General features: G+C 25.1%; 1 protein-coding gene across 3 annotated transcripts in view; it reads left to right on the top strand.

Moving 5' to 3' along the window:
* Window positions 1–27689, top strand: part of LOC122499107 (E3 ubiquitin-protein ligase AMFR-like) — an 86876-nt gene that overhangs the window by 35907 nt on the left and 23280 nt on the right. For all 3 annotated transcript variants that reach the window (XM_043607222.1, XM_043607202.1, XM_043607212.1), the window contains exons 2-3: window positions 1152–1459; window positions 24778–25035. In XM_043607222.1, coding sequence (XP_043463157.1) covers window positions 1205–1459; window positions 24778–25035 — 513 coding nt within the window. In that variant the 5' untranslated portion in view covers window positions 1152–1204. The remainder of the gene's footprint in view (window positions 1–1151; window positions 1460–24777; window positions 25036–27689) is intronic.

Here is a 27689-nt window from a genome sequence, read left to right as displayed (position 1 = left end):
TTACAGAGTAATATGACGAATCTCCAATGTAATATTACAGTGATGTCAAGATAAGCTTACGTGCTGCTTGGGCCTCGCCGTTGTAAGATATTTTACATACATTAGCGCCATTTTTTCTATTGTTCGTAAGATCTAGCAGACCCCCCACCCCTAAATGTCTTACGTAATTTATGGATTATATTATTTATTATTTTTATTATTATTATTATTATTACTATTGTTGTTGTTGTTTGCGTGTAATAAAAACTTATTAAAAATATTTAAAAATTACTAAAAGGGAAATGACGGGAATGATAAATAATGGGATTAAATTTATAATACTATATAATAAAGAATGATTAAAGGTTATTGCTTCCGGTATCATTGAGTTATGCACGCGTTTGTTAACCCGTCCGTCATAAAAAATTAAAAATAATTACACCTCAGAATTTCCTTTGGCATGCGTAAAAAGCTGTCGTTGCCAATTGTATACGAAAGAAACATTTACAAATTTTGAGGTTATGCTGACGATTTGAAAAGGCAATTTAAAATTAGTTTACTCTATCGATTTTACTCTGACGTTGCATATCTTTTTCAATTTTGTTATTAATTTTATGTTTTTTAAATAATTTTTTTATTAATTTTTTAATTTTTAATATTTGTAAATTTAAATTTAAATTTAGATAAAAAAAATTTTTTTTATTTACAATTAAATTTAAATTAAATTTTTCAAATTTAGTTTTAAATATATGGTTTAAATAAAAATGTATAAAAATAAAAATGTCACCTTAAAAAATTAAAGAATAATTATTTCAGTCGTTTTTTATTTTATTAGCAGAAAACATTTTTTTCTCCTAATTTGACAATTTATGATTTAAAATTCCCGCGCTTCTGTTTTACCGACGGAGTATATATTAGAAACTCGTGTAATAATAAGTTTCTTTGAGTAAAATGTTTATTAAATAAAATAAACTAAAATTTAAATATTTGAAAATAAGAAATAAAAAGAAAGTGACAGCTTGAAAAGATGTCATGCCTTAAAAAATTGACCAATAAACCGTTTTGTTATTTGAAATATTTTTCTTGCCCTTTTAATAACAAAAATCAAATTTTTATTTTTTTTCTATAATATAAAAATGATGTTAATATTTTTTTCTATTCCTTTTTTGCAGCATCAATTTGGAGCTAAAGTAATTGAAGATTTTAAGAAAAAATTGAGTCTAACATGCCGATGGTGTTTCTGGACCGTTTGCCGGTCCCGAGTTTACGAGTCTACACGGCAATTAGTATTGGAATTTTGTCATGCTCCGTATATTATGCCGCGCAAATAGTCAAGGATCCAGCGTGGCGGACAAATCACACGAATATCATTGATCATGAAAATGTCACGACAAATGTCACCGAAGCCGATTCAAGATCGTTTGGTGTTCATCTCAAGGAGATATTGGCGTGCATGGTACAGGAGCCGGGATGCATTTGGGTAAGTAACTTATTTTTTAATTTAAGTTAAATTTTTTTAAATTAGTTTCAATTTTCGGTCTTTATTTGGTAAAAGAAAACTTTTCTTATAAAAGGAATTATATGAAAATGATTAATATTTATTTGATACACAAGTTTTTTTTATTTATTTAAATGTTTATTATCAATTATTTAAAAACTTAGTTAAAGATTCAATAATAATGATTGGAGTCCTTTTTTATTTTATTAACAAGAAACATTTTTGTTCCTAATCTGAAAAATTTATGATTTAAAATTCCCGCGCTTTTGTTTTACCGACGGAGTATATAGATTAGAAACTCTGACTGTAAAGGTACTGCACAGCTCTTTATCGACAGCTGCCTGCGCAGGCAGCCGACCTCAATTAGGCCGAAGATTTAAATTCACATAACGTTTTTTTTTTAATAAAATAGTATATTAAGCAACAAGGTACGTAAAGGCAGCCATTTATTTACGGTAATTTTTGTGACACGAGTGGAGGTCGAGGGCGCCGTAGGCGTAATTTAATTATTACAATTAAAAATAAAAAATTATTAATTTAATTTTAATATTAATTTAAATCTTCCGCCTAAATTGAAGACAGCTGCCTGCGCAGGCAGCTGTCGACAAGAGCTGTGGCAGTACCTTAATAATTCAAATTTAATTTAAATAAATATATTTATTATAATTTTTATAATATTTATAATAATTACAGTAATTATAAAAATTATTAGAATTAAAAATGCAAAAACTGAATAAATTATAATTAAAAATCATTAAATAGTCATAATGACTGCAATAATTATAATACAGAGAAAAGAAAGTAAGATAGCTCAGTGGTTCAACTACAGGACTCATAAAGCAAAGAACTGGGGTTCGATTCTTCACGCCTGAGTTTTCTTTTATACAGGCTTCACAGTCTGTCCCCTATTTCCCTAAAAGTTCCCTTTTTTAATTTTGGCCCCTAAACGTACCCTATTTTGAAAATTTCCCCTATTTTTTCTTTTATCTTTTAATGATGAATTAACACCAAATTTAGCAAAGCGCCGTTGAAACTTTCAATGGGTAACATTTGTTTTCACTGAGAAAACTGGAGAGTCAAATTCAGAGGTTCAAAAAGTGTATGTTTCCTTTGCTTATGAAGAGAGTTAAATAGTCCTTCTAAAATAAATTTTGAATTGATAATGGAAATCTACTTGTATATTCTCTCCCATTATATCTGAGGGTTAAAAGTTGCGCAGAAAATGTGTACCATCTGATGCGCGCGAAATTATTTTTCTGACATTTCATGTATTTAATTTAGGGGTTAGGTTGACATATTTATTCATTTCGCGCCGGATAAGGAAGGGATTTCTCAAGATGGTTAATTTGTCCCTCTGTTATAAACTCATTTTCCCTCCAAGAGAAATGGCACGAATATCTGTCAATGGTGTATTTGAACATTTAGATTGTTATCCAATAGCTAACTCTCAAATATCAACGATTTGTCCCTGCAGATGTTTAGTCCAATACTCCAGTTTTCTCAGTGTTGAAACTTTCAAATCTTGAAATTTATGATCGGTGAAATTTTTCATGAAATTTATAAAATTTGTAAGATTAGTATTTTGTCTCAATTATGTTTAGAAGTTGGTTGGTTGGTTGTATTTTAAATTCTTATAAATAATCTGCACAAACTTGTTATGACCTACATTATTTTTAAAAGACAATATTCATCCCAAGAATTCAATTATTTTCAAAAGTAATAAAATTCTTCGAAGAAATTCAATTATTTTTAAAAATTTCCACGAGTATGTCGTCAAGAATTCAATTATCTTTACAAATAGCAAAATTTTTCGCCAAAAATTCAATTATTTTCAAAAATTTATAAAAAGTCTTTGCAAAAGTTCAATTACTTTCAAAAGTTTTTTGCAATTCAATAATTTTCAATATTTACTATATAAAATTTATCAACAGATTTAATTATAGAAAAAACTTTTTGATACAATTCTACAAAAAGATTCAATTATTTTCATAAATAATAAAATTTCATTTATGAATTCAATTATTTTCATCGCAGAAATTCAAATATTTTTAATACAATTTTAAATAAATTCCTTGAAAAATGCAATTATTATTAAAAATGTTACTAAAACTTAAGGAAAGAATTCAATTTTAAGAAACATTCAATATTATTCAGTAAAACAATTAAATTCGTTGCAATAATTAAAATATTTTCATAAATAACATTTAAATCGTCCCAGAAAATCAATTATTTTCAAAAATTTTTAAGTCATTTTGCAAAAGAATTCAATTAGCTTGATAAACAACAAAATCGCATAAATTCTTCCCATAAAATCAATTATTCTAAGGAATTTTAATAAAATTCTTTTCCAAAATTCAATTATTTTGATAAATATCAAAATTCATCATAAGAAGTCAATTCTTTTGAAAAGTATTTAAATACTTTGCAGAATTTAAATTATTTTAAAATTTTTTTTAAAATTCTCGTCAAAAATTAAATTATCTTTATAAATAGATAGGAAAATTCTTCTCAAGAATTAAATTATTGGCAAAAATTTTTCAAAAATTCTTCTCAAGAAGTCAATTACCCTAGTAGAAAAATTTGGTGGCGCTAGTAAGGTGCCACTCTCGCACGCCATTGCGCTGTAGTGGCGCTGACAGCATTTGAAACACTTTTGTGCTCTAGCACCTTCCTCGCATTCTGCTCGCAGTGCTAGAATGCGAACATAACAGAATGTACATAACCTCACCTGCCAAAAATTTATTTCGCGAATTAAACAATTATTCTTATATGTCATTTCATTTGATGACTTTAAATAAAAGTATATATAAAAAATATTTACTAATTATCTGTTTACAATGGAAATTATACATATTTAAAGAATTAATTACACTTTTCGATTTAATAAATGTAATCACACTTCTTAACCTTGTGGAATTATATATACATATTAGTTTATGAAAATTATCTCCAAAAGTTTAAATTATTATTAAAAAATCACTTATAATTTAATTGCAAAAGTTATGTTCTTATTTAAAACCAATAAAACTGTTCTGACAGGTCAATTAAAAATAAAGAAAACATAAATCCAGACGTTCGAGGTTATGTTTTCTAATTTGAATTTAGAGAAATTAATATGTTTAATTCATCAAAAGTATTTATTGTTATTCTTGGTGATAAATTGTTAGATTAATTACTTAAAATATTTTTTAAAATTTCCTTAACAAAAAAACAAACACCGTTGATACCTTATGCAACAGCGATATTTGTGGTTATGTTGCATTCTAGCAGAAAGTGCTCGCGCCATGCAAGGCGCTAGAAGACGTCGGCGAGATAAACATACAAATTCCAGTGGTGGCGCTAGCATATATCTAGGCTTCCATTAAATTTTTCTACCTGGGTATTTTCAAAAATTTAAATAAAATTATTATTTAAATTCTTCTCAGGAATTCAATTATTTTTTAAAAATTTAATAAAATTCTTGAAAAAGTTTTCAATTATTTTCAAAAATTATTATAAAATTCTTTAATATAATAAATTTCATTAAAATTTGAATTAAATTCCTTAAAAGAAATTATATATTTTCAAAAGTTGTTAATACAATTGTTCGTAAAAATTAAATTTTAAGAAACATTCAATATTATTTATTTTTGTATTTAAATAATTGATTTCTCGTAAAATTAAATTATTAGTTTTCGTACTTTTAACTAACAATTCTGTAGAATTAATTTTTTTCAAAAAGTTTAATTGAATAATAATTGATGTTATTGATTTAAAGTAGAATTTTAGTTAAAAATTCTAGAAAATGTTAAATGAATTGAAATGATACAAATTATTTTGAAGAAATTACAGTAACAATATTTTTATAATAATAAAATAATGATTTTGTCAGTCGGTCATCTTTAATTATTATAAAACTTAAAGAAATGGATCACTCCGAGTCTTCAATTCGGAGTGATCCATTTCTTTATGTTTAAATATTCTTATGAGTTGTTCAATTTGAAAAGGTTTGAATTTGAAATTTTTTAACATCTAATTCCAATGAAAAAAAAATGATTAAATATTTATTTTAAATAAAACTATTGATGTTTTCGAATAATTTTACTTTTGAAGAAATTTGTAAATAAATTTAATAGAACTTTTTTTTTAATATCTAATAATTTTGAGAGTGAATCAGAATATTCTTTAGGGTCAGGGAAAAAGTCAAAGTTGTATTTGGAAATCAGGGAAAAATAAAGTTAAGCTTTTGTGGCAACACTGTATAAATAAATTATATTTTTATCTTTATTTAACCAAATTTTATGGTTCCCTAAAAGTCCCCTATTTTTTAATTTTCAGTCTCCTATTTCCCCTAAAATATTTTTTAGGGGCACTGTGAAGCCTGTTTATAACAAAAAATATACATAGCTATAGTAATGTATAAAAGTTAATTGCATTATATTATAATAAGGGGCCGTTCAAAAAATACGTAACGCTATTTTTCGGAAATTTGGACCCCCCCTCCCCACATGTAACACAATATTGTATACATTAGCGCCATTTTTTCTGCTGACCGTAACAAATAGCTTGACCCCCCCTCCCCCCAAAAAGCGTTACGTATTTTTTGAACGGCCCCTAATATAATTAAATAATATTTAAATACTTATAGTTAAAAAAATAAAGTATAAGAAATGATTAAAAAAAACCGCTGCTAATAAAAAAAATATACATTTTTTTTATAATTTTGGTGTTCATTTCATGAACGCTTTGCTTCCTCATAGAGGTAATAATAATAGAAAAATATGAATAACTTTTTATAAATATGGTAAAAGTGATTGAATCTTGGGTCAATCAATGTATTTTTAAATACTCTACAAGATAGTTATAATAGTTTAATAGTTAAACAAAAATTTCCATACAAAAAAGTTAAGAAAATGTCATTTAGCACAATTTTTGGTTTTTAAAATACCAATATTTTCGAAATTTATTATCGAATTGGGTTCAAAAATAGGCGAATCGAATAGCTCTACAAGTTGGTAACGATAATTTTAAAGTTACTTCTACATTTTTCAACAAAATTTTCAAAAAAGTCTTATTTTCAAAAATTTTTGACTTTTAAAAGTTTAATGTCTCCGGTTAATATGGACGAAAAATGTTCAATTAAGGTATTCTCTCACCTCTACTGCCTGCCTGCCTGCGCAGGCAGGCGCAATGAGAGTAAGGGAGAAAAAACATTTAATTTGAATTTTCTGACTCTCTTACTCTTATGTGTTACCATGACGACCTGCAGGCAGGCAGGCAGGCAGTACACTGAAAAAAATTCTTAGTAGATTTGACTACTTTTTAACTACTTTCCTTAGTTCAATAAGTCCCCAAAGATAATTTTGAACTTACATTAATTATCAGATATGTAGTTGAATGAAGTGATAATACAGTTGCATTAACTACTTTTCTTAGTTAAATAGGAACCAATGACAGTTTTGCAGTAGAATTAACTGCTGATATGTAGTTAAAGTTACTAAGATAACTCAGTAATAAAGTAACTACTGAAAATGGTAAAATAAAATTATTTATAATTTATTATAAATATTATCGAGTTGTATTTTTTTATATTTCCCCCTACCCACTTTTGTTTACCTATACCTTATTTATTTAATGTCTATATACCTAACGGAGAAAAATCTCTAAACGTCGGGAGTTGAACGCTCGACCCTAACATTCGTAAACCGATAACCTAACCACCTAACCACGCTCGCCCGCTTCGATGAGTTGCTTAATACTTATAGGCATTCCAGACACAGTTCAACTGATAACTGTAGTTAATTTTACTACTTAAAGTAGTTGCATTTACAACTTTTCACAGTTGATAATCTTCTATAAAAATCTATAACATAAATTACATGGAAAATAATTCAACTTCTAGAAGAAGTAAAAACTACTACAAAATTAGTCTATCGAACTACTTTAAGTAGTATATAGAATCTACTACTTTCTGTAACATACCTGCAGTTACAAAGTTAACTATAAAATTACATTAATTTAATTAATAATTTTTAACTACATAAAACAGTTAAAATAAGTATCAAAAGTAGCCAGACTAACTAAAAAAGTAGTTCGTTTTATTACTTTTTACTCTACTAAGGGGATGTAGTTGAAAATGTCTCATGTATTTTTTTCAGTGTAGAGCTGTGCGAGCGCCTTTAGGGCTCAAAAGATGCGTTTAAATAAACTCTACAAAATTATGGAAAAACATTTATAGGTGTCCTAACATTTTTTTAAAGTTAGGGGCAAAAAACGTTTTTTTGCAAAATTAAAAATCCAAAAAAAATTTAGTTAAACTTTATTAATCTATCACAAAGTACTCTAATTTTATGTCCGCAGGTGTGATCTACAATTTAAAAAAAATTCAACCCAAAAGCTCTTCATGATTTCGAGATATTTATGAAAATGTGATATTTACACACACACTCACACACACACACACATACGGAATGATATTTTTTAAAAATCTCATTTTTGAACTCCTGAGGTCAAATAACATAAAGATATGTCAAAAAATCGAACTCGAAAAATTTTGATATTACAATACTTCCTCTATGAGGAAGTAATTGAATACAAAATGATGGAAAAAATTAAATTCAAAATGAAAAATAAACTTTGAAAAAATGCAAAATGAATTAAAAGAAAAATTTTTTTTCCTAAAAAGAAATCGGAGTTGATAATAAATAAAATTTACAGGATGTTAGAAAAACTTTTTAAAAATATATAAATTAAAGAAAAAAAACATTTATATAAAAAGTAATAAAAAAAATGGTGTCTTGTCAACCATCCAAGTTGAGCCTCTCAGTATCAGAGACACTTTACTTGCTGACCTGGTTTTCATACAAAAGGAGAAGACACTGTAGATAATACGTGGGAAAATTATTGTAGTTGCAGTCACTACGCGGAAAAATAGATTACGGAAACGTTGAAAGAATTTTCACACACAGACGAGGGAGAATTTTTTTCTCTTCTTTTTTTGTATTTTTCCTTCGTCTCTTTTTATTTATGACTTTTTAATTAAAAAGAAAGAAAGAAAAAATATTCTTGAAATGAATATTATTGATAAAATTTTTTTTAAATCCTTTTAAAACTTTTTCTTTTAAACATTTTTTATTTTGTTCTTTTTTTTCTATTAATATTTAGTTATTTATTTCGTGCATATTAATTTATTATTTAGTTATTTTTATATTTATTTATTTATACAATAAATTAAACGAGTTTAGTAAATAAAGAAAAAGTATAATAAAAAAATTTATTATTATTTTTTATTATTATTATTCTTATTATTAGTGTTATTTATTACAATTTTTTATGTTTACTATTAATATTAATGTAGTTATAAGTCTTTTGTTATTTCTGTATTATTATTTGATTTTTGTTAAAAACTCGCAATTTTTTTTTATTGGAATGTTATAATTAATGTTTTTTATTATTGATTCATTACGAAGAAAGTTTACAGTCTAATTATATAAAACGGGAAAGTTTTAAAACGGTTTAATTTAATAGTTTGCATTTAATATTATTAATTAATTATTTATTATTACATTTTTCTCTAAGTGGTGTAAATGAACTGGAAAAAGACGTGGATTTTTTTGCAATATTTAGTGCGATAGTAAATTATCCATTTAATTTATTATCATTATTATAATATTAAGAAAACATAAAATTATTTGATTAATTAATAAACAAGGTAGCTATATGCAGATTTCCCAAAAAGATTCTATGAAAAAAAATTGACAGCAATAATAATTATTATTATGGGTCATCTCAGCCCCAGACAGTCGTTAGAATAGCAAATGAATAAAGCATTTTCACCTCTTCCACTAAAAAAAAAGGAGGGGAGTATAGTCGAGGTTGGACCACTATCAAGGTAGGCCATTCGCTATTTTTTGGACAAGTTCACTAGCTACACCTACGCGCATGCTTGGCGAAGCTTGTCTTAGTGACACCTAACTTTTTGTTATATTCCATTTTTGGAGAATTAAATGTAGTGTTTTTTATGACCTCGGTACAAAAAAAGCTCAAAAAAAGTTTTGTGCATCATGTGAAAAACCATTAATAAAATATAAAAAAACATTAAAAACAAAAAAAAAACATTAAAAAAACATGGAATCGTCAAGGCAAGCATGCAGAAGTATTGTTGGATTCATGATTGAAAAAAAAAATAAAGTGAAAAGTCGAATCCGGAAACGCATCTCTTTTTGGTTAGAACAATTCGACAATAGTGCATTTTGTCAAGGTCGGACCACCAGCTATAATACATGAATTTGACAGATACTTTTTTAATAAATATACAAAAAAACATTGGTACACACACATACTCACACATTTTGCCAAAGATATTAGAAAAATAATATTAAATCCTGTAAAGTTTGTTAATTATTTCATTAAATTAGTTTGAACTGTTACACGTTACTTTTTTGTAACAATAACGTTTTACTTTTTTGTTTTTTGTATTTGTAACCCTTTACAAGTTGTAAACAATAAAGGATACATTTTTCGTAACGCTAAAAATTTTATTTTATTTTTTAACGGTAATGCCCTTTGAATTTCAAACATGGTCCGACTTTGACTGTAAGGGCCAACCATTTTAAAACCAATCAATTTACTTTGTACAGAAAAAATGTCCCTATTAAACAGGACTTTCCAACAATATACTTCAATTGACCATATTCATTTAAAAAAAAAAAATTATAAACAAAAGTCAAAAGGTGGTCCGATCTTGACTATAATCCCCTAAATAAAAAAATGGAATTATGGAGTAAATAAATTATATTAATAATCATAAGGGATAAGAGATGTAGAGAGTAAAATTATCATTAAATTAATTATTGTGTAATGATAAATAATAACAATTATTATTATATAAAAAACATTTATTATTATTATATAATAATATAATTATTATATACAGGAATAATATAATTTTTACCTATATATTGCTTTCTAAAGTGGCGTGTTTACGAAATCTTGTGATTCAATCGTTGCGATAGGAATTATTGCGTAATATTACGAACAATGAATATGCGTTAATATCATTCTATTACAATTGTCTTTTTATAATGTTAAAATCATTTAAAAACAATTTTTTTAGTCGTCATCATCCAGTTATATATTTTTATTCATATAAAGTTGATTTATCTGCATTTTTTTCATTTCCTTCTATGTATTAAAAATTTTAAGTAATTCTCAGAAAAGAAAAATTTTCTGTAATTGTAAATTCAAATTGAAAAATTCTAGAAGAAAATTAAGTCGATTAAATTTTTCATATTTAAAGTATATTTAATTTTTTATTAATTTTTTAAATGTATTGTAGTATTTAATTTTTTTCTTCTATTCCTAATTGAATATTTAAAAAAAGTTGCATAATTTTTATTTTGCTTTTAATTTTTTTTTTATCAAAATGTACGATTAAAATAAACGAAAGAAGAACTAGTCGCTGTTATACTTTGTTATTTGCAATAGAGCATTTTTTTCCTTCAACTTTATCTGATAATGACGAGACAAAAAAATTGTATAATTATACATATAAAATAATAGATAAAAAATTGTCTTTAATAATTACGCTCTAATATTTTCTAGTCTTTTCTCTACAAAGTTGGTTTTTTTTCTTCGCACATTTTTTTTCTTCATTATATCTAAACATCTTATATCTTGTCTTTAAATATTTTTTTTCTTCTCTTAAAATATTTTGTTTTTCATTTTAGTCTTTAAATAACATTTTCCATTTGATTTCTAGGCTTTAAATAACATTTTTTATTTAATTTCTAGTGTTTAAATAACTTTTTTATTTAATTTCTTATGTTTGAATATCTTTTTATCTCTTTAAATGTGTATAAAGAGAAGGAAAATTAACTTTTCCACTTTAACTGTAATTACGATTAGACAATAATAATTTTGCAAATGACTCGGAAGTGAGATAAAAATAGAATATTTTCAAATCCTTTGAACGTTTCTAATTTGCAGAGCCAGGGAAATCGTTTACATTTTTTTTAAATATATTTTTCCTTTTTTTTATATTTACGTAATTTTTCCTCAATAATAAAAATTCTTGTAATAATAATAAAATGATAATTTTCATTATTTTCGATACAACATTTTTATTATTATTATTTCTTTTCGAGTTTCTTTTATAATTTAATTATTTTTTTAAATAATATTTTTACAAGTTTATTATATAATAGTAAAAACAACTTTTACAATATTATTTACTATTTTCCTACCACTACTCTTTCCTTTGTTATCTCAAACACTTCACTACCCACCCTTCAATAAAATACAGGCAAACCTCGCTACAGCGGAAAGCAATTAGACGATTCCGCCGTAGAGAGGTTCGTTAAAATGCTATTAGTGAGTGAACGTTCAGGGATGTATCAACCATTTTAAATCATATGATCTTTAAATATAAATTTAAATTGAATATGAATATGAATTTTAATTTATTTAAAAATATGTATTAAAAATCATTGAATTCTTGAAAAGAATTTTGTCAAAAAATTTGAGAATAACATCAACAATTGCTACTGTATCTCCAATTTTTTTTATTTGTAATCATATTAACCAGATGTATCTATCTATGAAACCCGACATAGACTTGTTTTTTTCGTCTATTAAAGAATTCACTAGTTCTATGGATTGTTACATTAAAGGTCTCATAGATGATTAATTGTTACACGACGGCCAAATAAACTTTTGGATTATATTTGAAAATTATCATAGAATGCGCAAAATCTTATATTGTTTAAAAAAAAAAAAAATTTATACATATATTTATGCTTATATTGTTTATTCTTTTTAAGAGATATATGTATATTTATGTATGGTTTTCACGATAAGATTGTACGAATTCTCGTTACCCATTTATGATCCACTTTGGATCGCGGGATCCCATGTTGTAAATAAATAAAATAAATAAATAAAATAAATAACCTAAAATTTAACAAATGTTTCTTATTAGCAGAAAATTGTAATTTTTATTCAAATGCATTTTTCAATCGTTTTAAATCTTGAAAATTAAATTCTTCGCCTTTCCACCAAGACGAATTTAAAATTTAATTTGTGTTTTTCTTTTAAATTACGATATTATGATATTGGACTAACTTTTGATTTGACTATTCGTCTGATTCTTCCTTAACTAAAATTTTTCTTTAAATCAATTATTTTTAATAATTTTTGAAAAAGTTTTTTAATAATTTTCAAATCCATTTGTTTACATTTGTTTACAATACAATTTTGTTTATTTGGAAATTCTTCAATTAATTATATAGTAGAAAATAAAAACATGAAATAATTTTTCAAAAAATTTGAGTCAAACTTTTTCAAAAAAATTAATTCTGCAGAATTGTTAGTTAAATCTATGAAAAATTCAGATTTTTCAAGATTTAAATTTGAAACCTTTTCAAAATTAAATTATTTCTAAAAAATTCTACTAGAATTCAATTACAGGCAAACCTCGCTACGGCGGAAAGCAATTAGACGATTCCGCCGTAGAGAGGTTCGTTAAAATGCTATTAGTGAGTGAACGTTCAGGGATGTATCAACCATTTTAAATCATATGATCTTTAAATATAAATTTAAATTGAATATGAATATGAATTTTAATTTATTTAAAAATATGTATTAAAAATCATTGAATTCTTGAAAAGAATTTTGTCAAAAAATTTGAGAATAATTGAATCCCTTCGCAGAATTTTATTATTTATGAAAATAATCGAATTCTCGCGAAAAATGTAATGAAAATTTATAAAAATCTTAATTAAATTCTTCTGAAGAATATCTTTAAACTTTTTTAAAATAATGGAGTTTCTTTAATAGTTATAATTGAAAATGTTGAAAGTAATTGAATTATACAAAGAATTTTTTTAACTTTTTAAAATAATCGTGTCTGTTAATAGGTAGTTTTAAATATTTGATTTTTAAAGTTTATTAAAATTGTATTGAAAATAATTGAATTTTTCAGGAGAATTTTATTATTTATAAAAAATAATTTAATTTTTGCGATGCATTTTAAATATAATTATTTTTTTAAAATTACTTTGATTTGTTATTCTATCTATTTTATTATTTTTCATGTTTATTTTTTATAATATATAAAATATATCACAAAATAAACAAAAATTATAAATCAAATATAAATTAAATAATTTAAATAAAAAAACATCCACAATTCGAAACTTTTCGGCCCTGAATTTCATGGCACACACACAGTCACAACTCTCACTGATATAATCCCTTCTACTTCTACCTGGCGAGTTTCCGCCGTATAGAAGTCCGCCGTAGCGAGGTTTGCCTGTATTTATTTATTTATTTTACAATCAATTAAATAGAAAAATAAATAATTTATTGAATAATTAAATGTTCCTCAAAATTAAATTCTTTTAAAGAATGTTATCAATAAATTTTTAAATCATTAAATTCTTTTGACGTATTTTAATAAAATTTTTAAGAATAATTACATTTTTCGAGGAATTCGATTAAAATTGTATTTAAAATAATAGAAATACTGCAATGAGTTTTATTATTTATGAAAATAATTGAATTCCTAAAAAGAATTTTATTATTTACAAAAATAATTAAATCTCTGTGAAAAATTGTATAGTTTATGAAAATAATGGAATTATTAAGAAGAAATTTATAACAAATTTGTAAATAATTGAATTCCTGTGATATTTTTATTATGTATGAAAATAATTAAATGTTTTCGTAGATTTTGATCAAAATTTGTTTTAAATAATTGAATTCTTTTGGAAAATTTGATTAAAATAGTAGATATTGAAAATTATTAAATTGAGGAAAATTTTTTGAAAATAAGCTAAGAAATTTATTAAATTCTTTAAAAATAATTGAATTTCAGAGAAGAATTTTATTATTTATAAAAATAATTTAAATTTTGACGAGAATTTTTTTTATACTTTTGAACCTAATTGAATTTTTAATCAATTGTAACTTCTCCAAAATGCAAATTTTGTTAGTGTTTTTAACACTTTTTTGTTAGTTTTTTAAAAATCCATTATTTTTAAGAAAATATTTTTTTTTCTTATTTATTAGCAAAATAATATATATATATATATATATATATATATATATATATATATATTATAGGGAAATCTCACGAAATGGGGACAAATTGGGTTCTGAGATATATGTGCCACAAAAAGCTTCCATATTGCTAACACACGTTTTTATACATTTGCTAATACTATATCGCGACTATGAGATATAAAAAAAATTCTTGTTAGTAAAAATTAAAGAAGTAGGCACCTGACTTATTCATTAAAATTGTAGAAATTGAGAAATTCTTGACGTAACTCGCATAAAATCGAATTTTCATTAAGCGATAACTTTTTGAGCAATTTTTTTTAATGTTTGGGATTTTTTGTCATTTATCTATAGGTTGTGAAGGGTAGAAAAAGGTAAATTAGACAAGTGTGCCAATTACAATATTCGAGATAATGAGCTGTTTATAACTGTAATTGCATTTTCACCTTTTTTTGAAAATCATTAATTTTCTTATAATACTTGTTGAGCGATCATTATTTAAAATTCGCCCATATATTATTTACACGGAGAGAAGAGTTGCAGTAAATGTGACAGAACGCGTTTAGTAAATCATTTAGTGCACCGGTTAGTGGCGCCAACTGTATGTTTAGTATAATACACTACGACACCTCTCTGTTTAGTAGAATATACTGTTTGCTCAGTGTATCTTACTATCTTACTAAACAGTGCAGTAGATGGCACTGTCTGTACCGTCAGTCCAAACCTAACGATTCTGTTTAGTAGATTTAACTGTCATGTCAGTAGAATCTACTACGCCCTTCTCTCCGTGTATATTTTTAGGTATTCAGGAAAAGAATTATGGGTGGCAGAACATTGTGCCACTTAAAACACCTACGGAATCGTTCTGCGAAAACGCGCAACGAGTGCGTAACTCGTTGTCAAAAAATGGTTTTTTGACGAGCACAAGAAATCACATTTAAAAAAATGTATTCACCTTCGTGTAATATCTTGGTTTAGTGTTAATAAATATGTGTGCAAAATGCTCACCCCTAAAAATAATATTTGTGGTTGATATTGAATAATTTTTGTACGAGATAATGTTACTTAGTCAATTATAGTGCCATTTTAGGAAAAAATATATTTGAACTATATCGCGTGTAGATTTTTGATAAATGTAAGTCTAGGTAGATAAAGAAAAATGTTTTTTGAAGGGTTGTAAAATATTATAAATTCTTGAAGATAAATACGTTTCACCTGCACTCATAACCATAAATATGAAAAAAAATAGTTTAAATAAAGTAGCAATTAATAAATATGAATTACACCGGTTAAAATATATATATATACCCAGGTAGAAAAATTTAATGGAAGCCTAGATATATGCTAGCGCCACCACTGGAATTTGTATGGCAGTTTATCTCGCCGACGTCTTCTAGCGCCTTGCATGGCGCGAGCACTTTCTGCTAGAATGCAACATAACCACAAATATCGCTGTTGCGCTGTTGCATAAGGTATCAACGGTGTTTGTTTTTTTGTTAAGGAAATTTTAAAAAATATTTTAAGTAATTAATCTAACAATTTATCACCAAGAATAACAATAAATACTTTTGATGAATTAAACATATTAATTTCTCTAAATTCAAATTAGAAAACATAACCTCGAACGTCTGGATTTATGTTTTCTTTATTTTTAATTGACCTGTCAGAACAGTTTTATTGGTTTTAAATAAGAACATAACTTTTGCAATTAAATTATAAGTGATTTTTTAATAATAATTTAAACTTTTGGAGATAATTTTCATAAACTAATATGTATATATAATTCCACAAGGTTAAGAAGTGTGATTACATTTATTAAATCGAAAAGTGTAATTAATTCTTTAAATATGTATAATTTCCATTGTAAACAGATAATTAGTAAATATTTTTTATATATACTTTTATTTAAAGTCATCAAATGAAATGACATATAAGAATAATTGTTTAATTCGCGAAATAAATTTTTGGCAGGTGAGGTTATGTACATTCTGTTATGTTCGCATTCTAGCACTGCGAGCAGAATGCGAGGAAGGTGCTAGAGCACAAAAGTGTTTCAAATGCTGTCAGCGCCACTACAGCGCAATGGCGTGCGAGAGTGGCACCTTACTAGCGCCACCAAATTTTTCTACTAGGGTATATAAAATTTCAAATTAATACCTTTTGAAGTTTATCTATTTATGAATGAAGTTATTTAATTAGAAATTAATACTGTCAGAAATAGAAAAAATTGAAGGTTTCTTGGTAATTTCATAGTTTATGAGGCAAACAAAAAAACACAAAAATTCAGAATTTTCTTATGAATTCTAAAAATTTAATTTTTTCCAGTATTTTTAATAAAAATCTCTGACTTTTCCCTGACCAATAAATTTTACTTCTTCTGACTTTTCCCTGAATTCCTTGACCTGCGTCAACCCTGTTAATTTTCACCCTTTTAGTGATTTTTTAGCCCTTTTTAAATAAAAAGCAAATTTTTATTAAAAAAAGAACTTTTTAGTTTATAAATTAATTTTAATTTAATTTTATTTATTTAGCAAAATCGTAGAGTTATCTATGAGCAAAATTAAGAAAATTTTTTTTTGCGGCCCTTTCAAAAATTTCGATTCGGTTCTAATTTTTTTTACTGACGTAGTACAAAAGGAAAAAAAATTGGAAAGCGGAGAATCTCAACAACCACGTGTACGTATTACACATATATATGTATATAAACACGTAATTATCAGCTTCACTTGCGTATTTCTTGGCAATATTGAGTGAATGTAAAGCCAAAAATAGAGACCTTGAGAAAAATTCGATTGACGAACGCGGAAGAATGGGAATTGTACCAAAAATAATTTAGACATTCAAGGTTGCCAAAAAATGTTAATTTCTTTTCAAAAAAAAAAAGAAAAAAAATTATGTATACAAATATATTCAAAAGCATAAAAAAAGAACATTAAAAAGGAAGTAAAATGTAATAATAATGAAATTCAACGAAACTGGATATTTATTTCTTTTCAAAAGGGAAGATTGCTTATTGATTTTCTCATTTGGCGTCAATTGAATAATTTAAATGAACTTTAATTCAATTCCTCCGAAAATTACCATACATATACACATACAAATGTTCTATTTTTTAAAATTAAATATTTGGGGAAAAAATTTTTTTAAATAAAGACGAAGGTAAAAAATTTTTTTTTAAGTTTTAAAAAAGGAGAAAAAAATTAAAGCCAACAAAAACTGTACAAATTTACAAAAAAAAACAAATTTTTTTTTAAAGATTTATAAAATTTATGGATATCTAATAATAATTATTCAAAAAGCCGAAACAAATCGACAATTTTTCTAATTTGGAAAAATGTAAGTTTTCAATTTAAAAAATATAATTAAATTTTCCATTTTCAATTTTTTCAACAGAAAAATATAAATTTTACAAGTTTTACTTCTTCATAGAGGAAGTATTGTAATACCAAAATTTTTTGAGTTCGATTTTTTGACATATCTTTATGTTGTTTGACCTCAGGAGTTCAAAAATGACATTTTCGAAAAAATATCATCCCGTATGTGTGTGTGTGTGTGTGTGTAAACATCACATTTTCATAAATATTTCGAAGAGCTTTTGGGTTGAATTTTTTTTTAAATTGTAGATCTCACCTGCAGACATAAAATGAGAGTACTTTGAGATAGATTAATAAAGTTTAACTAAATTTTTTTTGGATTTTTAATGCAAAAAAACGTTTTTTGCCCAAAACTTTTAAAAAAATGTTAGGACACCTATAAATGTTTTTCCATAATTTTGTAGAGTTTTTTTAGACGCATCTTTTCAGTCCTAATTGAACATTTTTCATCCATATTGACCGGAGATATTAAACTTTTAAAAATAGAAAAATTTGGAAAATAAGACTTTTTTGAAAATTTTGTTGAAAAATGTAAAAGTAAATTTAAAAATATCATTACCAACTTGTAGAGCATTAAAAAACGCTTCGATTGACCTATTTTTGAACCTAATTCGATAATAAATTTTGAAATTATTGATATTTTAAAAACCAAAAATTGTGGAAAATGACATTTTCTCAACTTTTTTGTTTGAAAATTTTTATTATTATTTAACTATTAAAATATTATAACTATCTTGTAGGGTATTTAAAAATACATTAATTGACCCAAGATTCAATCACTTTTACCATATTTATAAAAAGTTATTCATATATTTCTATTATTATTATCTCTATGAGGAAGCAAAGTGTTCATGAAATGAGCACACCAAAATTATAAAAAAAAATTTACAACTTGGCAGCGGTTTTATAATTGTATTTATAATTTAGTTTTTATTTTTTATAATTTTGTCCTGAGAATTAAAAAGGGAATCCATTTATATAAATAATAAATATAAATTATAAAATTTTAATTTATTTTAAAGGAACTTAATTAATACCTTAATAAATCATAAAATACAATTAACATATTTTAGGAAAATTTTAAATAAATTATCTTCTTGTAAATATATGAATATAATTTATTTATTCATATAAATAATATATGTATACATAAATTATTTGCCAATAAATTGCAAAATATAGTTTATTAATTTGTAGAAAATGAGATAGCTCAGTGGTTTCAATACTGCACTTGTAACACAAAGGGCTGGGGTTCGATTCTTCACATCTGAGTTTTTATAAAAAAAATATATAAATATAATTTGATTAAATTATGACAATTTTTTATATTATAAATATTATATATAAATTATTTATTAGGAAAATGGATGAAGTTTAAATAACAATGCGTAAAATTATCATTTAAATTAAAGAAAGTCTTTATTTATATTATCACTTGGAAGATGCATTTGGTCTTTACTCTACCTAAGCTTTCGGCAGACTAACTGCTCATGCAAAGGGACTTATTACGTAATGTCAAAAGTGGACAGTATTAGCTTATACCGAACTTCTTTGTTCGATCTTTTGTTTACGCTATAAAGATAATAATCATCCGCCGCTCTTTCGCCCCAAAATATAAAATAAACCTTACTCAGAACTAACTCGTAGATATTTAATATAGAATTAAATAAAAATAAATTTTTGATACATTTTACTTTAATAAACTAACATTATTATTTATTATATAATACAATAATATAATATAATAAATTTAAATAATATTTAAGACACTAAATTAAATTTTCAAATGAGAAAAAAATACAAATTGAAAAGAATGCAAAATGAATAAAAAAAGAAACCAAAAATTATTTACTTAATTGTAGTAAAGAGTTTTTACCACAATAAATAAATAATAATAATAATAATACCGATTTAATAAATAAATCAAACACAGCTTTTAAATAAATAAAGAATTTATTCCACGAAGCTCGAATCAGGATACATGAATCGCTAACAATTAAATCATATTTTCCGTAATGCCGCGTTCTCAAGCAGATAAAAGTGCATCTTGACACTTTGGACCCAAAACGGCAACTGCCCAAGCCATCCCTTGGAAAACCGATCTTTCCATAGGACTCGCCAAATTCCTGCGCCTTGCCGTCCCCGACTATCCTAGACCATATGGTTATCATATGGTCCTCGAACCGCCTAAAACTCAGAGTCTCCTTTGTCCAGTGAAATAAGACCCAAAGTTGTTGTCAAGTCAGTTTAAGACGTTTCACAAAAATTTCCTTTCCGACATAATTGACAATATTATTCACTTGTCATACATATATTAATGTTTTTACACTTTAGTTTCTTTTTAATTCTTTGTCATATATATTGACACTGTCTGGCACTTTGTTAAAAAAATAATTATTCCTCTTGAGACGTATACAAGAAGAAATGAGAGTCAATTTGCAACTAACAATTACTAATTCAATTGTGTTTAATTCTCAATAAAAATTTCTCTCGAATATTATACCTACTATTTTCATTTTTAGTATTTTATTATTACAATTTTTTTTATTTCATATTAACTTTTAGGAAATCTGCATACAGATACCTTGAAATTTAACAATATTTCTAAATATTTAATTATTATTTTATTATTAAATTAAATAATTAATAATAACAATAATATTTTTATACTTTTTATTTATTTACAAATAAATATTCTTTAAATAATATTATAAATTCAAATATCGAATTCAAATTATTTATTAATCTAAAATTAAAATTTCTGCCTCTCCTGGGAATCGAACTCGGAACCTTCAGCGTTGTAGGCTTGGCCTCTAACTATCAGCCTTAGCTCACATTTAATATTATTTACATATTTTTCTCAAATTCTATTGTAAAGTTTCGTTTTAAAAGTACTTATTATGTACAAAACGGCTTGTACCGTTTATAAATAAATAAACAACTAAATTAATAGGCTTCCGGTACCGTTGAGTTGTGCACGCGTTTGTAAAGGGTTAATAGTTTTTGGCAAAATTTGGAGTACAGGCAAACCTCGCTACGGCGGAAACTCGCCAGGTAGAAGTACACTCGATTCTTGTTATAACGAATCTCGTTACAACGTTCTCTCGTTATAACGAACATTAAAACTCTCGATACAACGACAAAAAAAAACACGAACGAATTTAAGAATTCAATTTAACCAAAATTTTGGTTAACTCAAAAAAAAACGACAAATTTAATCGACTCTTAAATTTATTTAACCTAAAGAATCTAGTGATCCGATTATTATTAAAAATACTTACTTTTTCTTTAAACTGATTTCATAATTCAAAAACTTTTAATATAAATAAACATACTTTACGAAAAATTTAGCACGTATTTGACGTTTGAATAGAACGTGAAGTAGGATCCTCTCCTTTCGTCGTAATATCGAGATTTTGAAGTCCCGAGATCGTCGTTATAACGAGAATCGAGTGTAGAAGGGATTATATCAGTGAGAGTTGTGACTGTGTGTGTGCCATGAAATTCAGGGCCGAAAAGTTTCGAATTGTGGATGTTTTTTTATTTAAATTATTTAATTTATATTTGATTTATAATTTTTGTTTATTTTGTGATATATTTTATATATTATAAAAAATAAACATGAAAAATAATAAAATAGATAGAATAACAAATCAAAGTAATTTTAAAAAAATAATTATATTTAAAATGCATCGCAAAAATTAAATTATTTTTTATAAATAATAAAATTCTCCTGAAAAATTCAATTATTTTCAATACAATTTTAATAAACTTTAAAAATCAAATATTTAAAACTACCTGGGTAAGAATTCCTGAAGTGGGCCCCTATTTTTCATTGGGTTGGTGGATTTTTCTCATTCTTATATGTTTCGATAGCCTATGATGGTATAATAAAAACCTGTAAATAGTTTTCCGAAATTCGAATATTTGCCAAAGTTATTCAAGGTCAAAGTAATTTGTAGCGTTTTAGTAAATAGCTAATTACTCGCGATTGGATGAACCGATTTTAATAAAAATTGGAGAAGAGTTTACCTGAAGAATTGTACTTTAGATAAATGATCAAAATTTTAATTAAAAAATAAAATTTGTTTAAATAAATTAACTTTTCAATTTTTGGGGTTAAAAAAAAATTTGTTCTCCATCTTTTTTTTGGATTTTTTTTTAATAATCAAATAGAGAATACTTTTAAGATTTTATTTTAACAATAAAAAAGTGGGATTCTCTATCACTTTAGAAAATATAATATTTTTAGTTACAAATTTTTTTGGAAAGTTAAAGAAATTTGAAGCAAAACAAATGAATGAACTAAACTCGACAATTTTAACCAACCAAGTTTAGTTCATTCATTTGTTTTGCTTCAAATTTCTTTAACTTTTCAAAAAATTTTGTAACTAAAAATATTATATTTTCTAAAGTGATAGAGAATCCCACTTTTTTATTGTTGAAACAAAATCTTACAAGTATTCTCTATTTGATTATTTAAAAAAAATCCAAAAAAAAGATGGAGAACAAATTTTTTTTTAACCCTAAAAATTAAAAAGTTAATTTATTTAAACAAATTATATTTTTTAATTAAAATTTTGATCATTTATCTAAAGTACAATTCTTTAGGTAAACTCTCCTCCAATTTTTATTAAAATCGGTTCATCCGATCGCGAGTAATTAGCTATTTACTAAAACGCTACAAATAACTTTGACCTTGAATAACTTTGGCAAATATTCGAATTTCGGAAAACTATTTACAAGTTTTTATTATGCCATCATAGGCTATCGAAACATATAAGAATGAGAAAAATCCACCGACCCAATGAAAAATAGGGGCCCACTTCAGGAATTCTTACCCACCTATTAACAGACACGATTATTTTAAAAAGTTAAAAAAATTCTTTGTATAATTCAATTACTTTCAACATTTTCAATTATAACTATTAAAGAAACTCCATTATTTTAAAAAAGTTTAAAGATATTCTTCAGAAGAATTTAATTAAGATTTTTATAAATTTTCATTACATTTTTCGCGAGAATTCGATTATTTTCATAAATAATAAAATTCTGCGAAGGGATTCAATTATTCTCAAATTTTTTGACAAAATTCTTTTCAAGAATTCAATGATTTTTAATACATATTTTTAAATAAATTAAAATTCATATTCAATTTAAATTTATATTTAAAGATCATATGATTTAAAATGGTTGATACATCCCTGAACGTTCACTCACTAATAGCATTTTAACGAACCTCTCTACGGCGGAATCGTCTAATTGCTTTCCGCCGTAGCGAGGTTTGCCTGTAATTGAATTCTAGTAGAATTTTTTAGAAATAATTTAATTTTGAAAAGGTTTCAAATTTAAATCTTGAAAAATCTGAATTTTTCATAGATTTAACTAACAATTCTGCAGAATTAATTTTTTTGAAAAAGTTTGACTCAAATTTTTTGAAAAATTATTTCATGTTTTTATTTTCTACTATATAATTAATTGAAGAATTTCCAAATAAACAAAATTGTATTGTAAACAAATGTAAACAAATGGATTTGAAAATTATTAAAAAACTTTTTCAAAAATTATTAAAAATAATTGATTTAAAGAAAAATTTTAGTTAAGGAAGAATCAGACGAATAGTCAAATCAAAAGTTAGTCCAATATCATAATATCGTAATTTAAAAGAAAAACACAAATTAAATTTTAAATTCGTCTTGGTGGAAAGGCGAAGAATTTAATTTTCAAGATTTAAAACGATTGAAAAATGCATTTGAATAAAAATTACAATTTTCTGCTAATAAGAAACATTTGTTAAATTTTAGGTTATTTATTTTATTTATTTATTTTATTTATTTACAACATGGGATCCCGCGATCCAAAGTGGATCATAAATGGGTAACGAGAATTCGTACAATCTTATCGTGAAAACCATACATAAATATACATATATCTCTTAAAAAGAATAAACAATATAAGCATAAATATATGTATAAATTTTTTTTTTTTTTAAACAATATAAGATTTTGCGCATTCTATGATAATTTTCAAATATAATCCAAAAGTTTATTTGGCCGTCGTGTAACAATTAATCATCTATGAGACCTTTAATGTAACAATCCATAGAACTAGTGAATTCTTTAATAGACGAAAAAAACAAGTCTATGTCGGGTTTCATAGATAGATACATCTGGTTAATATGATTACAAATAAAAAAAATTGGAGATACAGTAGCAATTGTTGATGTTGGAGTTAAAAGGTAAAACGGTGCGAAGGTGCGTGAAGCTAGTTATGTTAATAAAATCATTTATTATTGCCAAAAAATTATAATTTTTATTCAAATATAACTTTAAAATGTTTAAAATGTAGAAAATTATATTCCTTACGCTTCTACCAAAAGGATTTTAAATTTTAATTTAATCTTTTCTTTTAAAATACGAAATTATGATATTGAATGATGAATGAATGTATCGAAGACTCGGAGTGCTCGACATCTTCATGTTTTATAATAATATTCTTAAAAGTTATTGAATTTTAAAAGATTTAAATTTGAAAATCTTAATTCCTATGGAAAAATAATAATCATTAAATATTTATTTAAAAAAGAAGTTATTGATGTTTTCGAATAATTTTACTTTTGAAGAAATTTGTACCTAAATAAATGTAATAGAACAATTTTTTGAGTATCTAATAATTTTGAGAGTAAATCAGAATATTCTTTAGGGTCAGGGAAAAAGATAAAATTTTGTCTGGAAATCAGGGAAAAACAAAATTGAATTTTTTGAGCAACCCTGATTAAGTAATTCAATTTTTAAATAAAATATTTTCCTAAAAGAGTATTTTGCAAATAAGAAATAGAAATTTAATAATTTTTCATTTATGATATTTCTTTCTGCTGTTTTATTACAGACACTGATAAACATGGCCTATTGTGTCCTAATTCTACTGGGAAAATCAATTCAGAAACTCGTATTTGGCGAACTTCGAGTTTCCGAGAGGCAACATTTAAAGGACAAATTTTGGAATTTCATCTTCTATAAATTCATCTTCGTTTTTGGAGTACTTAACGTTCAATATATGGACGAGGTCGTTCTCTGGTGCGCCTGGTTCACTGCTCTCGGATTTCTCAGTCTTCTCAGTCAACTTTGCAAAGATCGATTCGAATATGTGAGTATTTTCTCTCTCTTTTTAGCTTAAGACCAAATTCATTTCAAATCAGGCAGGCTAAACATGTTAGGTAGTAAAACTCATTTTCGCCTTCAAAATATTGTTTTATAAAGAATTTTAGACGACACGTATTTTTTTCTTTTGCTAAAAATTTTTATTTCAAAGTTACAAGGATTTGAAGTTTGAATAACGGAAACTTCTTTTCTTGAAAAATTGGGGGATAAAATGTTTAAAGTGTTGTAACTTTTGAACTAATTAGGATAATTTATTTTGTCTTTTTGCATCTAAAATGGTATTTGCTCGACTTTCCAAATCCGTTGGTAAATTTAAAATATACTAAAAAATAACAAAATGGCGGCCATTTTTCAAAAAAACTTTTAATTGAATTTACTCAAAAACCCCACCTTTTTTTTTGCTCAAATTTTTTTTGTGTATTGTGTTCATAGGGAAGAATATTTTCCATAAGAATTAAAGTTGTGCCCGATTCTGGTAGAAGAGAAAAAAAATTTTTTCAATTTTTTTAAAGAAAAACATCATTTTTCTCAAAAAATACATTAGATATTCAAAACTTTCTTAAATAAAAATTGCTCCTCTTTAAAAAATCTAAAAAAATGTCTGTTGTCATTTTTATCTATCTTGCATTGTTTCAATGAATTTTGCAAAAAATTGATTATATGTTCTCATTTATTGCTTTCTTAATATCATTGAACGACTTTTTCATGAATCAGTTCAAAAAACTTGTTTGTTTCCATAGAAACATGTAAATAATTATAATAATCTGTGCTGTCACAGAGGTTAAAATTGTTGACATATTGTTTGATCGACCAAATATTGGCGAGTAATATATATATATATTATAGGAAGTTGAAGAATCATATATTCTTTTTGAAAAAGCAAATGTTATAGTTGTATTAATTTTATATGGAAATGTTATTATTATTTTTTTAAAGTTAAAAAAAATAATGATGACAGACACTCCCATACAAGAATAGTTTACCATACCATTTGTTTTTTCAAAAATAGTATATGTGACGCCATACCAAGAAAGCTCCCTAAGAATAAAAAAATTTTAGGTTATGTTCACAATTTTTTGAGTAAAAATATAGAAAGAGAATCAATCACTATAACAAATTATTGGTGTTCAATTTTTATTACATCAAAAATATTTAATAAAAACTGGTTTTAAATTAAAATAATTAAAAAGAAAGTTTTAACCGAGATAAATGTAAAACAAACATAACCTGTAATTTTGCTTCTTAGGTACCTTTCTTGGCAGCGCGTCACAAATATTTTTTAAATTTCCTAAAATTTATATTCGCTATTACTTGGTTAAATAAACAAAATGTCAACAATTTTAACCTCTGTGACAGCAGAGTTTGTTAATTATTTACATATTTTTATGGAAAAAATACGTTTTTTAAAGAAGAACAATTTTTATTTAGGAAAGTTTTGAATATCTAATGTATTTTTTAAGAAAAATGATGTTTTTCTTTAAAAAAATTGAAAAAAATTTTTTTCTCTTCTACCAGAATCGGGCACAAATTAAATTCTTATGGAAAATATTCTTCCCAATGAACACAATTCACAAAATAACTTTGAGCAAAAAAAAGGTGGGGTTTTTGAGTAAATTCAATTTAAAATTTTTTTGAAAAATGGCCGCCATTTTGTTATTTTTTAGTATTTTTTAAATTTTCCAACGGATTTGGAAAGTCGAGCAAATACCCTTTTAGATGCAAAAAGACATAATAAATTATCCTAATTAGTTCAAAAGTTACAACACTTTAAACATTTTATCCCCTAATTTTTCAAGAAAAGAAGTTTCCGTTATTCAAACTTCAAATCCTTATAACTTTGAAATAAAATTTTTTTAGCAAAATAAAAAAATACGTGTCGTCTAAAATTCTTTATAAAACAATATTTTAAAGGCGAAAATGTGTTTCACTACCTAACATGTTTATCCTGCCTGATTTGAAATGAATTTGGTCTTAAGTTATTTATTTTCTCAATTTAATTTAAGAAAATAGCCTTAAGTCAATTTTTATTCTTTTAATTTCCCGCTAAAGTTTTTTGAACAGCAATTTAAAACAATTTAAATTATTCTCAAAATAGCATTTTTTGCATTTTATTTTTTAACTATAAAAAAGATCTTGAGGTATAAAATGGTGGTTTAATTTCTCCACTTGAGAACGCCAAGGTCACCACTAGGTGGCAAGAAAAATTCCAAGAAAGACCTGGACTGCCATCTAGCGGTGACCTTGACGTTCGCAGGTGGAGAATAGCGACTCCATATTGAATTTTGAATTTTTTTTATTAAAAAGTGTTTTTTAAATAAAAACACTAGTTACTTTGTGAGAAAAAATAGAAATATTTATTTCGGAACTTATTAATTATATTTCATTAAAAAAGATTGAATGTTCTTTCATAAAAACGTTTTATTTTGTAAAAACATATTTAAAATACATATTCAGGTTTATCATAGATCAGGAAAATAAGGGAATTGAGGGAAAAGTCAGGAAGTTTTATCGAAAATACTGGAAATATATTAAATTTTTCTAGATTTCGAAAGAAAATTCTGAATTTTATTGTCCAACGCAACAGCCTTTAGACAAAAAAATATTTAAGGGCATTTGAACCATTATGACGTCACAATGTGT

This window comes from Leptopilina heterotoma, unplaced genomic scaffold (assembly GCF_015476425.1).
Source record: "Leptopilina heterotoma isolate Lh14 unplaced genomic scaffold, ASM1547642v1 Lhet_100, whole genome shotgun sequence".
Taxonomy (NCBI): Eukaryota; Metazoa; Arthropoda; class Insecta; order Hymenoptera; family Figitidae; genus Leptopilina; species Leptopilina heterotoma.
This window is presented reverse-complemented; position numbering and strand designations above follow the sequence as displayed.